This window comes from Danio rerio, chromosome 5 (genome assembly GCF_052040795.2).
Source record: "Danio rerio strain M-AB ecotype USA chromosome 5, GRCz13ab, whole genome shotgun sequence".
Classification (NCBI taxonomy): domain Eukaryota; kingdom Metazoa; phylum Chordata; class Actinopteri; order Cypriniformes; family Danionidae; genus Danio; species Danio rerio.
The window spans coordinates 24,742,743-24,758,517 of NC_141025.1; the positions used below are offsets into that span (position 1 = coordinate 24,742,743).

At 33.8% G+C, this 15,775-nt stretch overlaps 1 protein-coding gene across 1 annotated transcript; it reads right to left on the reverse strand.

Moving 5' to 3' along the window:
• Positions 1-617: 617 nt before the first annotated feature.
• On the reverse strand, positions 618-14,134 carry gbgt1l1 (globoside alpha-1,3-N-acetylgalactosaminyltransferase 1, like 1). The gene is given in 6 exon segments (NM_200329.1): positions 618-1,928; positions 4,010-4,144; positions 5,567-5,590; positions 11,238-11,273; positions 13,129-13,243; positions 14,054-14,134. Coding segments are annotated over 5 exon segments (951 nt in total). The 5' UTR covers positions 13,194-13,243; positions 14,054-14,134; the 3' UTR covers positions 618-1,237.
• Between the last annotated feature and the right edge of the window lie 1,641 nt (positions 14,135-15,775).

Below are 15,775 nucleotides of genomic sequence, written 5' to 3' on the forward strand. Positions count from 1 at the left end.
AGACTTATCTTTGGTTAAATAAGACCTGCATAATCGGGCAACGTAAAACACTGGTGTGTAAATAATTGGTTGAACTACAGGTGTGGCAGTTTTGTAATACAATTTCACAACAACAGACACCAGATACTGCGATATATTAGGGTTATTTCAGTTATTAATTAGTACTTGGAAAAATGACTAATGATTTATTAATTAGAAGTTATAAATAGACTGTTTTCTTAGTTTATGATTTAGTGATTAGTTTTCTTGCTTTATAAAATGTCTATACTTCTATTACATTTGATGTTGGTTATTTTTAAGTACAATGTTTAAACAAAATTAGACAAATAGACGATTTACATATTTCCATACAATTTATTTCATTTTAAGAAAGTGGTTTACGTTTGGTACACATGGTACAAATATTTCAGTGCAAAATTTACAAACACAACATGTATAATGAGGTAAACCTCCAGCTTACAGTGTACTGAGTGAATGTAAATGTTGTTAAATGCATGCTCAAACCAAGACATTGTATTTTTTCTATTTCAAGTATAACATTTTCCTAAATGTACCGTATCTAAACTGACAAAAATACAATGGTTTAAGAAATGCAATCTGTAACAGTTGTACATTCAACCACAGTCTGCATTTACCATTAAAGTGGTTTCATTTATTAATTTTTTTGATGGAGGTAAATGAATTTTAATTACATCTTAAAATTACAACCCAAAACCTAGTTGAAAGCATAAAACCATAGTTCATGCTTACAAAAAGACAATATAAATATTTATTGTTATTTGTTTCTTGCGTTAGTGTTGTTTTTTTAATATGCACATTTTTTTTAGTAAAGCAAATAATAATTGTCAAATAAATATTATACGCATATCTGTATTTTGACATAACATATCACTTAATTTAAGATTGGCAGTGATTGCTTTAAATATCATTAAATACTACTCATTCACAGCTCACATTATTTACACAACATTATATTTTAACATATTATCCACATGGCTCATCTGACTTAGTCATAAATTTGAAATTCGTCATGACACTATTAATCAGCATTTAGTAAGTTTTAGATGAATTCAGATATCAGACATATTCAGTAATGTATGCAAGATTTAAATGTAAACAGACAATTAAAAAACACAATCATGATTGATTTGACCAGTTTGTGTCTCAAAATGATTAAGGTGATGCTTTTGTGAGAAACATGAACCTCCTGACGTGGATGTAAACAGCCTGAAATATGCTACAAGTTTGGACGAACCTCTGCATTGTTTTTAGCCACATGAGAGAAGCGAACAATTCTTATTTGTCCTGCACTTATGTTGATGTCCCGCCACAGATACTCAGGTGACAGCAGCTTAGTGGGTTTGTTGTAAAGGAAATACTTGTTCAAGTGAGACTCCTCATGCCATATTGCCTCAATGGAGTTTTCATGATCAGCGTTCAGCTGCTCACGGCAGGTTTTGGTGAGACGATGTATTTCCTCTAATGTGCCACCAAATGCGGCAGCAGTGTAATAATAATCACCTTCCCCAATCGCAATGAATGCTTTAGACTCTGGTCTTCGCTCGTATGTAAATGATTCCCTTGGATAATCAAAAAACCAAGGGTGAATGACACCTACCAGATTACCCAAAGTCTCTGATCCCCAGCTGCCATAGAACTTTGTATCCACGTCAAGGCAGAATATATAGTTGGCTTCATGCATCAGTTCATCCGCTATTAGTTTTTCCAGTATCTCCATCCTGCCCATACTGATGTCCTGCCATCGGTCCAAACTTGGGACCTTTCTGACTGTCAAACGATGGTTTTCACCCATCTTTACTTCAGGAACTGCTTCAGGCTGATCCGTGAACAGGTAATAATGGACTCGAAATCCATCAAAGTAATGCTCCTCCGCTGACTCCAGAAAATCTTTGAGAAAACGCGTGTATCTGACAAAAAAAATGAGAAGAATAGATATTAAAAACTCATTTTGTGCATGATTGTATACATGTATACTACTGACCCATTTGCACTCTCTTATTAGGTACACCTGTTCAACTGTCCAAAGTGAGCATCAGAATGATAATTTAGGTGCCTTAGAATAATCAAAAATACACTGTACGAGTCAAAATGATTGATTTTTATTTTATGTCAAAAAAACTTAAAAATAAGAATATTAAAGTAAATGTCATGTTACATGAAGACATTTAGTAAAAATATGACTTGTTGTTGGTGCCAATAACCAAGGGGTAAAGTGCGCTGGCATATAGTACTGAGATGCTCACGGCAACCCAAGTTCAATTCCTGGCTCGAGGTCCTTTGCCGTTCCTTCCCCTCTCTCACTGCTCCCTATGCATTCCTGTCTCAACTCCACTGTCCTATCAAATAAAGGTGGAAACCCCTAATATATATATATATATATATATATATATATATATATATATATATATATATATATATAAATAAAGAAATATGCTTCGTTAAGAATGTAATTTGGACAACTTTATAAGGCGATCAGAGATTCTCAATATTTCGATTTTTTTAACTTTCAGATTTTAGACATTCAAATAGTTGCATCTCAGTCAGATGTTTGCATATCCCAACAAACCATACATCTACAGAAAGCTGAGAACCAACAGGAGTGAGTGTTCTAAATAAAAGCAATGGCACGTGATAGAATGAATATTTTCCATATTAAAAAAAGTTTTATTCAACAACACCTTGAGTTAGAATTGTATTATGTTAATGATCACCTTAGGTACACCTCATGTGCTTCAGTCAGTGTTACATGCTAACAATGCGAGTTTGAATGCCATTTTACATTACATTTACTGCCATAATACTGAAAGCAGCAGCAGATAGTTAACCTCAGATCTTGAAAATAAACCGTTTGAAACTGAACTTTAGAACTGCAACACATATCAGTGATTCAGCATCTACATTTAATAATGCTAAATAGGTTTAATATATTTTAACTAGATTATAAAACATACAATTTCTCAAGTCAGTGGATATTCTGTGCTTCTGAATGGCTGTGTTTAAATTTCTGTCGTTCTGCCTGCTCAACTAATGTTTACGTTCGTAATATTTGATAATTAATAACCTTATGTAGCACTCCAAGTATGGGTCTCATTTCGGAGTCTGCTACTGTCCACCGGAAGTCGCATTTTGGTTATGTACGCATGCTTTGAAAGCCTTTGAGTGAATGAATGAAATATGTGGCTTTCTAACAAGACAACCTGGCCCGCTGAAATATAATTGGCTAAAGTGCCAGTGGGTGGGTTAAAAGAACCAAAACAAAGACAGCGTTCCAGCACAAAACTGATATTTTCAGCAAGAATTACTGACTTCAGCATTGTTTTTGAGATAAACAAGAATGTTCACTTAGCATGTGTATATATCTGCATACATATTATGGTATTTTTATGCTTTAGAAGAGTCAAAAACAAATACAGCACCTTTAATTATTCAGATTATGTATAAATCTCAACATCTGAAAATTGACACCTATGACTGGTTTTGTGATCCTTGGTCACAAATATACAGCAGTTCTTAAAGTAGAGTAAAAATTGGCTCATTAAGACCAACAGTCAGAGGAGAATGACCAGACTGGTTTAAGCTAATAGAAAAAAGCAACAGTAACTTAAAAATAACCACTTGTTACAACTGAGGTCAGGGGAATATTTATGAACACACAACATGTCAAACCTTGAAGCAGATTAGCTTCATCAGTAAAAGAGCACTTCTGTTGGCTAAGAACTGGACACTAAGGCTAAAATTCACATAGAATCACCAAATTGGACCACATAACATCTTGATTAGAAGTAAGGGGAAAATAAATCAAAACTTATATTAAAATAAAATAAGTTATATTAAAAGAAATACTATAAAACAATGTTTCTTGAGCACCAACAGGAACATGTGGCATTGAAAAGTGTAGTAATGATGACTGAAAATTCATCTTCACTAAATGAATACTAAATAAAATTATATCAGAGATTTTGAAATGTACAGTTTGTAAATGCATTACTTTCCCAGGGCGAAGACTGTGGTCGCTACAGTGATGTTTTGATGTTTGTAGATAGAGTCAATCAGTTTGGAGTCAAAGGTTCCCGTCCAAACAACTGGGGCCAGCCATGGTGTCAAAGTAACAACATCCGTCCGACTGTATTAGAGACACAAAATCATTCATTCTATTACAATCAAACAGTGGTACTGAGCAACAAAGTAAAGAAATGTAGTAGTAAAATAGACTATTTTCAACAGTTTATATTCTGTTGTTATTGACCTTATTTTCACATACCAGTTGGTGCTTCAATTGGAATATTTTGTAATATCTCGACTTCCGTCTTTTTCACTTCCAACGATTTGGGCATTAAAAACAACTTGTTATGCTGCTTGATGTTGCAAACAGATATTTTCTTAATATATTATTCTACCTTTTATGTATAGTCATGAACACACATTTTCTGCCATTTATAGTCAATTCTCCCATAGGCAACTGAATTGGAAGTTCTAAAACAAAATAGCAAAAATGAGCACACTTCTGCATTGCAGAATAAAATCAATATAGGGTATTACACACTATATTTTGCCAGATCTTGAACGGATCAAACATTGTATTTTGAATGGTTGTGCCACATTCAAAGCCATCGTAAAGGCATTTAGAAATGTTCACCTACAGCAGAGGGCGGGAACCTTTTTTGAACAAAGAACCATTTCTGATTTTTTTAGCAAACACATTTTTTTTTTTTAAAGAGCCATTTGGATGTATATTTATCTCAAAATGCCTCTTCAAAATGCATTTGCAACGGTATTACTACTATAAATAATACAGGTTTAAACAACACCTTAATTTATGTCTATGCACAACTTAAAAATAAACAAATATTAAGCATCACATGTTGAGCAAGTGCATGAATGAAGAACGTCTTTTTATTGTTAACAGAGTTCTTATTTTGCTCTAAAAACACAATTACAAAAAGAGGGAATTGTATTTGTATTTTCGATAGGAAACATATTTCTAGTGATGGTTCGATTTTTTTTTAAATGGTAAAATATTATTGAAGGAAGACAGCTGGAGGGCCACGTATTTTTGATCAAAGAGCCACATGGTTACCTATACCACTGACCTACAGTTTGAGCATTACATCTGTATTACTGTGCCAATGTGTCTCTCTGTCTCAACCATTCTGCTAATCACAATAGTATTGCTTGGTTGACAAATTATATAATTAGATCAACATCAATATATATTTTTGTTGGTCCTGATGTATTTTCTCAATAAAATAATTGTTATAAATATCCATTTAAAAAAACAACAATAAACCCTCTAAATCAGAGTTTCTCAACCACGTTCCTGGAGGACCACCAACACAGCATGTTTTAGATGTTTTATTTGTCTGTCACAAACATTACAGGTCTTTCTGTATCTACTAATACTGAGGATAGGCTGGTGATCTAAATCAGGTGTATTTGGTTAAGGAGATATTGAAAATGTACAGAGCTGGTGGCCCTTCAGGAACGTGGCTGAGAAACACTGCTTCAAACAATGGCTTCTTTGGGCATGGATTAAATGAGTACTCACCCAAAGTTGTCCATTTGTTGACTTCTGCAAACCAAAAAAACACTTTTATGCAAAAATTAAATATATAAATCTACACAAACGTTTACATTCTTAGCTGTAAAATTGAAAATCACCATTGAAATCTCAGCCTAGGTAGAGGAACTGTACACAGATAACCAGAGCTTTATGATTTGTAAAGCAACTATTAGAGCTTTCAGTGACGCGTGTCAGTGCCTGCTTTAATAACAATAACTTAACCAAATGTTTACAGAACAGGCAGAACCCAGTTTGCCTGTGGCTTTCTTTGAGCCTACATCTCTGTTTTAATATGTGATAGAAAATCTGAGGCTTTTTCAAGCCATGTAGCAAAGCAATCTAAAACTGATGCCTATTAAATGTAAATCAGAGACTACAGCAGGGACAATAACTGAAACTGTTAAGTTAGCACCTTTAAACATCCATTCACATAAAAATAAGTCACTTCTAGTCAATGATATTATCAATACAAGTTGCTTGGATTTTATGCTTGTATATGAAACTTGGATAGATGACAGTAGTGCAGCAGTCTTCAATGAATCAGCCCCTCCAAACTTTAACTTTATTTTATGATGTCTGCAGAGCCGGAAAGAGAGGTGGAGGCATTGCTGCTCTATCTGCATAAGAATGCATTACTTGATGACCATTTGTCCTTTGAATGTTTGAGTTAGACGATGCGGTGGTGCAGTAGTTTGCCCTTAGAGCAAGTAGGTCACTGGTTCGAGCCTCGACTGGGTCAGTTGGCATTTCTGTGGAGTTTGCATGTTCTCCCCGTGTTGGTGTGGGTTTCCTCCGGGTGCTCCAGTTTATCCCACAAGTCCAAAGACATGAAGTACAGGTGAATTGGGTAAGCTAAAATTGTCAGTAGTGTATGTGTGTGAATGAGTGTAAATGAGTGTGTATGAGTGTTTCACAGTGATGGGTTGCAGCTGGATGGGCATCCGCTGCATAAAACACATGGGCGGGTTAAGTTGGCAGTTCATTCCGCTGTGGCGACTCCAGATTAATTAAGAGACTAAGCCAAACACAAAATGAAAGATCGAATGTTTGAGTATATTACTAAAGGGTGCTCCACGATTATTGCTGATCATTATCTACAGGACTCAGAAACATTTACTAGCTTCTATCAATAATAACCTCTGAATTTGACAGTTTCACTATTGCTGTGGATTTTAATATTCACACTGATAATGCAGAAATCAATGCTTTAAAATAATTACGACAGATTTTGATGTGACTTTACCTGTATAGGGACCACCCACAACCACACACTCTAGATTTACTTATAAAAAATTTATTCAATGTTTGACTTAACCTTAACTAAACCAGAAAGACAGGGCTGGACAGAGTAGCTTCTCCTCCTTAAAAAAAAAAAAAACAGACAATTCTGTTTAGTCTGTTTATTTTCCATTCAGAGTTATTTAACTCGAGTGCATCAGATTCATGTGAAGGATTTGGCATCCATATGATACTCCAAGATGGATTAGGATATATTATTTCTGTGATATGATTAATAGTAGTGCTTAATCTGTTTAAGTGACTAGATTATATGATGACCCTTATGTCATCCCTCTTTAGAGTAAAACTGGAAAAATATGAGTGTCATTGCTCTTTCTGTATGCGAAGTTCTTTGATTTCTCAGGGTTACCAGGCCAGCACAAGAGGTCATTAGGACCTCAAATGTGGAATGCTGAGGGACCGTGAGAACTGCAACACCAATATAAAATTGAAACTAAGTTTGTTGTGTTTTAAGTTGTATTAAAACTGAATATATAGTGTGAACTATACTAATAGCATACTTAATTAAACTAGACATCCTTGAAGTAGCATTCGTGTGTATGTGTATTTATCGAGGAAGACTAGAAGACCGAAGCTGAATCTCACCTCAAAAATATTATGCCTGACCTAAGTGTACATGTTATGTACATGTTGAGATTGTCCAAGTTTATCTGTTTCGACCAACCACAATCTTTATATGCATCTTTAAACGTTTGATGTGGTCAGTGACTTTCTAATAGTTGTTGTACACAGAGTGGCTTACAAACTGTGTGAGGGTTGAAGCTGGCTTCAGCAAAAAACAAAAACAAAAAAAACTACAAACTATTTTCTTCAATAAAGTTCTTTATTTAATTGTATCTCTGACTCCTGGTCTGTGTCCAACATTCTGGGTCCTTGTTTTTAACTGTTATTCCCTAACATATGACAACCACAGTCTATAATGCTACTAATGCGGAGTCAGACTTAACGTTTGTCTGCTTTAAAATACAGCTTTATGTGAACATAATTGGTTAAAAACAGGAGTTTTGATGAGAACCTGAATTATGAGGTGATGTCAAAAAACGTTGGCTAAATGTGATGTCACAAACATTTAGGTAGAATTATCAAAGCTTTGGATGTTTATATCTTCTAAATGCAAATTGTCACAGTTTTAGAGCACACTAGCTTATAGATATTCTACTAAAAACTTCTATCTTAAAAAAACAAAAAAACTTTATTTTGATTTCACAGGAATTTTAGTGTGAATGAAATGTTATTCACCCCAAAGGAAATAATATTTACACTGTCTTTATCTTTATAGAGTACTCAGAAAAAGATGCCTAAATAAGAACACTGTAAGGTCATATCAATGACACAAAGCATATCTGCAGAGTCTGCTGATTACTCCTGTTAAAGTCATAAAGAAGACTGGGAGACAAAAAAAAAAAAAACACCTTGGAGAATCTCAACAGCAGAGCATAAATACTGAAAGTGGAGCACATGTGAAGAAAGACGAAAGTTGTAGTCTATTAATACATTTATAAAGACAGTATCCATGCTTTCAGGGTGGAACTAAACATTGCTAGGCAACTTTCTTTTTAAACCGTATAACTCGTGCAACACTTAAACAAGTTAATTTCTCTCTGAAAGCAATCCTATTGAGTTTGCTCATTTCTGCACTGATAAGATCAACATTATCAGGAAGGCAATCAGCTTATCCAATCAGCAAAGATGAGCTGACATAACACAGGCTCAATTAAAATGTAAGAAATCAGACATTATATCTGATTTCAATGAAATTGACAGTTAAATATTGGAAGAGATTGTATGAACTTTTGAAAACATCAACTTGCTGTCTTGACACACTCTCCACATCATTCCTTCTAAACAAAATGGTGTTTAGAAATAGACCTTCTAAAAGGCATAAATGTTTCACCTTTTCTGTAAAATTTTCATACTACAAAAAAGTAAATAAGTAAATAAAATTTATTGAAATCGCCCTAAGTATTAAATTGTAATAGCCTATATTTTATTTTTCCCTTACACGCCAGTGTGAATACTGATAATTTTGTTATTGAATTTCAAATTGGGCCCTACCAATATCTACTAATTACTGAAATGTCCTCATCAATAATTTAATTGCCTCCAAAATAAAATAATAATGCTCAGTCAACTCTCATTAATTTAAATGTACAAATGCCAAAACTGCAAGGATATTTTTACTGTGCAAGACTCAATGGGCTATATGCACAGCTAGTGTTTTTCAGGCAATGATGAACCTCCGGTGACAGCTTTATGTGAACTATTTTAAATTTCATAAGGTTTCTTTTACAGTGTGGACCTTGTAGTGTAATTCAAATATAATCCGTTAAATAGGCATCCATTTGGTTGTTAAAGAGTAAAAAGAGACAAAAACTCTTAGTGTAATCACTAGCTTCGTCATTAGCAGCAGAAGAGCACAGAAATTCCATTGAAAATACTGGGGTAAAATTCATTTCCATATTTTAAACACATGGTGCAGTAAAATATAATTTAATGCAGTGCTTCTTGTTTATCTTAAATGCTGCGATTTTGTGTGGGATGACAATTAAGAAGGAGCTCTGGGGCTGGCTGACTGAAATTAAAAGTCTGTGTGGATTTACCCTATTGAGATGAGGACATAATGAGCTACATTTCAAAGAAAAGTGTAAGTCATTTGAAGTCAAGTTGGCCACTATAATAGTAACCATGGCTGTGTAAATAATCAACAATCTTTTTCGATTTTGGCCTCCACGTTGATTATAAAAAAATAAGATTGAGATTTAAATTAGGTCCCACCAATATCAAAAGTAAATATATGCCCGTGGAGGAAGGGTTAGTTAGCATCCGTATTATGTGAGTGAGAATGTTTGTATGTGGGACCCAAATTCATGCAAAACAAGGGAAGTAGCTAAGATGTGAAAATAAATCTGGTGAGTGTTTTTGCAAAAAAAAAAAAAATGTTTCTTGCATTGCAGAACAGCAAGGGTGTGGGAATTTTATGAAACAAATATTATCCACTAACAAGTGACATTAAATTAGAGGTGGACTGGTGTATCTTTTATAAAAAAAATGTATGTACATGTACAGTTGAAGTCAGAATTATTAGCCCCCTTTGAATTTTTTTTCTTCTTTTTTAAACATTTTCCAAATTATGTTTAACAGAGCAAGGCAATTTTCACAGTATGTCTGATAATGTTTTTTTCTTCTGGACAAAGTCTTATTTGTTTTATTTCTGCAAGAATAAAAGCATGATTTAATTTTTTAAACACCATTTTAGGGACAAAATTATTAGGCCCTTTGAACTATATTTTTTCTCAATAGTCTACAGAACAATCTATCCTTATACAATAACTTGCCTAATTACCCTAACCTGCCTAGTTAACCTAATTAACCTAGTTAAGCATTTAAATGTCACTTTAGGCTGTATAGAAGTGTCTTGAAAAACATCTAGTCAAATAATATTTACTGTCTTCATGGTAATGATAAAATAAATCAGTTATCAGAAATGAGTTATTAAAACTATTATGTTTAGAAATGTGTTGAAAAAATCTGCTCACCGTCAAACAGAAGTTGGGAAAAAAAATAAACAAGCGGTCTAACAATTCAGGGGGGCTAATAATTCTGACTTCAACTGTATATTTGTAGTAGGAAACATGAATTTTGATGAACAGTATCTGATAACTCAATTTGGTTAACATGTGATTAGGTTGCCAAGATATTACATAATACATATATATTTTTTAAGCAAACATTTGTACAAATCAACTGATCCTTGTACAAATATCATTGAAGCAATGTACAGTATACAACATATTGGCTGGATCCTTGTTTATGCACAGCTGATGCTGATGATTGTCAAGAGAAATTTGAAATATTACATTATCTGGCTATTACAGGCCAACAGATACCTGTTTTATGTTAAAAGTTGAAAGATTATAGAGTTCAAGACCATCATGCCAATCATTAATTAGGCAATCATACAGCAAATGACCTTTGGCAACATTAATTATCAACAAAGTTGGCTATTATGCATGATGATGACTGTAAGAATCCTAAACAACATTAATTATCAACAAAGTTGGCCATTATGTGTGATGATGTTGAATTTAAGAATCTTAAACAGTAATTATGTTTTGTATATGATGAAATAAAGTGTCGTTTAAAAACTGTGACTATTGTGGATGCACACATTGCGATATTGATGCTAAAATTCCCTCACCCCTTGCTAACAATATATTGTGAAGCCCTATTGGTGCTGAGAATATTGTTGGGATAATTTTAATTGTGTTGGAATAAAGCCTTTACAAAACTTACATTTCAGTAAAACCCTGAACATATCCACATAAACAAGAATTATGTATATAGATGGTCTTCTTACCTGAACCATATAGTGGTGTAGCCAAAAAAAATCAGCCTGAAAAACAAAACATAATAATCCCATAAGCTCAGATCATTTTGGAAATGCATATGGATGCTCAAACGCTTTTAAAAAGGAGGAGGAGTTATGTTTTAAAAGTATGTTCATGTTGTATCTTTTTATTCATATTTGTACACCACCCTGAGATGCACAAACTATATTTTAAGAACAACCTATATATTCCTACATGGGGCAAGTATTAAATCCATGTCTCAATAAAATACCACTAAATCCAACAACAAAAACAATCATAAATGATGCTTCAGGCTGGTCCAGCAAATCAAACAGCCAACCGGATCTTTCCACAAATCTTTCATTCAATCTTAGTATTGTGTGTTTAGCTATAATATATATATATATATATATATATATATATATATATATATATTTTTTTTTTTTTTTAATGAAAAGGCTAAACTTAATCCATAGCATTTCTATATCACAGAGTATGTTTACATGGACACCAACAATCCGATTTTAATACAATTAAGACAGTACTCTGATTAAGAGTTGACCATGTAAATAACGACAAATTACAAATAATTTAATCAGATTAAGGTCATAATTGAATTAAACAGAAATTAAATGAAGACGTGAGTATGCCAATTTTAGTCGCATTATTGAAGTAGAGTACAGACATGTAAACACCCTAAACTAATATCATCATGCAGATTTTTCACCGTATTGTTTTGGACAGGATAGTTTATACACACACTGCCTGTGTGACACTATTCTTTGCACCCAGTGAAGGACCACAGTCACCTGCACCATGAAATGCAGAGTTTTTTTTTCTCCCCCATACGATGCGCGGAATAAAATTCCATTAAACAACACTCTTCCAGCAGTTTATACTCACATCCAATACCTCATTTGTCATGGGGGGCATGCATGAAATGTTCCTGAATGAAAGCGAAAGTGCCAAACTGCAGTTAAAGTCGACAAACTAAAAATGAAACACCCGGAATTGCATAAAACGTCAGATAAAATGTGGATAGTAGGGTGATGCAATAATGTTAATCGAACTATGTGCTTTAACATGTTAAATGGGACGATGAAAGGAACATAAAAAAACAGCTCTTGTAAACACCTTAATCATATTATTGTCTTATTCAGATTAGGGCAATTATTGATGTCCATATAAACTAGTCAGCTCAGATAAATCAGGACACAGTTATGCAATACAGAAGAGCAGACAAAGAAAAAGACTTACTGACTAAAGCACAAAAAGCTAATCCAGCAGTAGATATATATAAAAAAAATACACAATGAATTTAGTGTGTGTGGGTGAATGTGTACAAAATTGTTAAATTGGGTTTTAATATTTTTTTAATACTATATAATGCCTGGTTTCACAGAATATAGTTGTAACTCATTTTACAAAAGGTTTAGTCATTGAATGTAAATAGGAGTTCCTGACAAACACACACGCATAAAAGTCTTTTGAAATGGGTCTTAGGGATTGAAGCAAACAAACATCAGATTCATTGGTTCTCTGTGCAATACTTCATTTTAGCTTCAACAATATACCTCTCATTTGAAAGGGATTTAACCCACAGAACTGGTTTTATGGACCGTTGAAGGTTACAGCGCTTTGTACATAAAAATGCATTACTTTGAGTAAAAATTTAACCACCAAGTATCTGTTCATAACTAACAATCTTCCACCTCATGCAAACAGCTAAACGATTCAGCTATTACACCTATGAGTTCCCAACCAGATGACAAACATCTGTTAATATTTTAATAAAACGTCAAAAAAAATGTCTACTGCTTCTGCCTTGAATATAACATTCACTTAACATTCAATTATCAAAGTTTAAGTCTTTTAAGATTTGTAAAAAGCCGTACATACCCAGTCAGTGTCAAGCCAGCAGTCACCCCAAGAAGAAAGAAATTTGAGCTCTGACGGATTCGCATTATTGCCGTATCAGCTGGGCTGTGTGTCCGAATTCACTTGATAAATTGATCTGAAAAATGAGAGTGAAAATATCGGACATGGAAGAGCATGCTGTCATGCTGCAGATTTCAAAGTCAAATACAGTCAGGCGAGGGTGGGGCGTACATGAAGACAACCATGACAACTGGATGAAACGTACACACACTGCTGACAGCCAAAGACTAATATGTGTGCTTCGACACACCATACAACCTGTTAAACAAACTGTACAACAAATGACCGGAATATTGCACAATGCATAAACTGGTTCTGCCTTGAATTTGTTTGACCACAAATATGCCCCATTATCCTTAAAATATTAACATTTCCTAAAATATCATTTTAAATGTCTGCATTTGTTCATTTTACGATTAATAATCTGATTAGTTTGCAATTCAGTTATTTTATTGCTCTAGGGAATAAAAAAAGATATTCCGCGCATTTTTTTCGTTGTAAAAAATATTCATTAAAGGCTAAAAAAGTTGTTTGGACGGCGGGGTTGTAGGTTTTTCACGTGGGTGCCTGCATGAGTGGATTTTGTGCAGTGATTTGTTTTAGGATCTAATCCGTTTATTATAGTTTTCTGTGTGTAGCCTAATTATCATATTTTAAATAACAGGTGCATTGTAGTTTTCCGAATGGCCGCTTTTTTTCTTAATACGAAAACAGAAACAGTTTTAAAACTAAGTTTTAATACATTATCTTCGCTCTATGTACGCCACTGCATTAAATCTACCGTGAGTCGTTTGAATTATTATTTTACCACACATTCAAAAGGCTGGGATCATTCGAAGGGCTGTGCTGAGAGTAAACTTTTTTCAACAACGGTTTACGAACTTACAATGTTTTTGTGCTGCACGCTTCTGCCAGGAATCAGCAACATTCAGGATTTGAACAGTCGATTGTTCTCTCTGCTTGAGATGATGAGGAGGAGCGTCTCGCTGCAGTCTGCAGTGGACCAAACCACCCACACCTAAGTGTGACGTCAGAACACACACCTGTGCTAATTAGAATCGTCAACAGATTTTTGGTTTAGTTCACAGAATATATCCGGCCAAACGTTATTTAACTTAATTTTTTTTAAAGCTATAGATGTAAGTTAAGGTGTAGCTTTGCCAGAGAGCGCTGTTCATTTATTTTGGCATTGCCCTTATGTGTCATTTATGGCGAAATGTAAATTGAGAAATGTAATTGACTCTATTGCTGTCAATATTGACGAAAACATTGGTTTACATTGGGAAGATATTATTTTAAGAATTTTGAAAAACAGACAAAAAGACCCATACAGTGTTTATTTAGGCTACTTCTTATTTTAATGACCAGATTTTTCATAAATGTAAATTTTCAGGTAGAAATACAAGTTTTATTGCATTTAAAATGAGGTAAAGCATTATACTGAGTCCATATTACCTTCAAAAAAATCTAAAAGCTATGCGAATTATACAAACCCGTATGTACTCCTGTGATATTGTTTATATCTCCTCCTAATTTTTTTTTACATTTGTTACTTGGCATTGCTTTTCTTGACGCCTATTTCAAGGGAAGAAGACATTATTCCTGCCCACGAATTTACAGCTTAAGCCTGCATGCCCTGGGTTGATTAGAAATGGATATTATTTATTTATTTATTTATTTATTTATTTATTTATTTATTTATTTATTTATATTTGAATGTGAAAATCGGAAAATAAGAAATAACAAAAATTAGAATAGCCTATATAAATTGTTTGTATTTGTTACACTGTTCGGCTTCATTAAAAAAATTATAATGTAACGTTTTATATCTAAACTCCATGTTGTAATGTAGTCAAGACTTCAACACGAACATTAAACCTCTTAAATATTACCATCCTCACAAGTGAAACGTTTTTCGGTATTTATTTATTTACTTGCTTGCTTTAATTGCTTGCTTGCTTGCTTACTTATTCATTTATTATATTTAATTTCTTTTTTTGCCTAAACCTGAACTGACAAACTGCACAGGAGCCTATATCATAAACCATTTTCAAGTGTGAGCTCAAGTGTGGTGAGAGTTAAAGGGTTAAAGATATAAATCATAAAGTCAAAACTGGTCTGTCTTGACATTTATCTATGGAATTTACAGTTTGCCAAACGGTCAACGGCTCTCTTACAGCGTACAATGTCTATTGTATGTGCACGTTTTCACTGTAAGTCGTATTTTTAGCACTTTGTGTAAAGCATGAGATTTCCTGTGAGATGTTATAATGTCAGATGTAGAAAACTATGATACAAACTCTTTTTCGAGCATATTAGCCAACGTTCTTGGATATTAATATTGTTTAATTATGACAAACTTAATGTGGCAACATATATAATATCCGTAATAATCTCAAATGAATACAATATTTTTAGCTTCTGTGGTTGCTGCGGTTCGTCACCAGAGGTCACTATCGCTGGAATACAGAGAGAGAGAGAGAGAGAGAGAGAGAGAGAGAGAGAGAGAGAGAGAGAGAGAGAGAGAGAGAGAGAGAGAGAGAGAGAGAGAGAGTCTTGTTTTGCCTACCGACTTTACTGATTTCCCTGATTACTTCTTTGGATTACT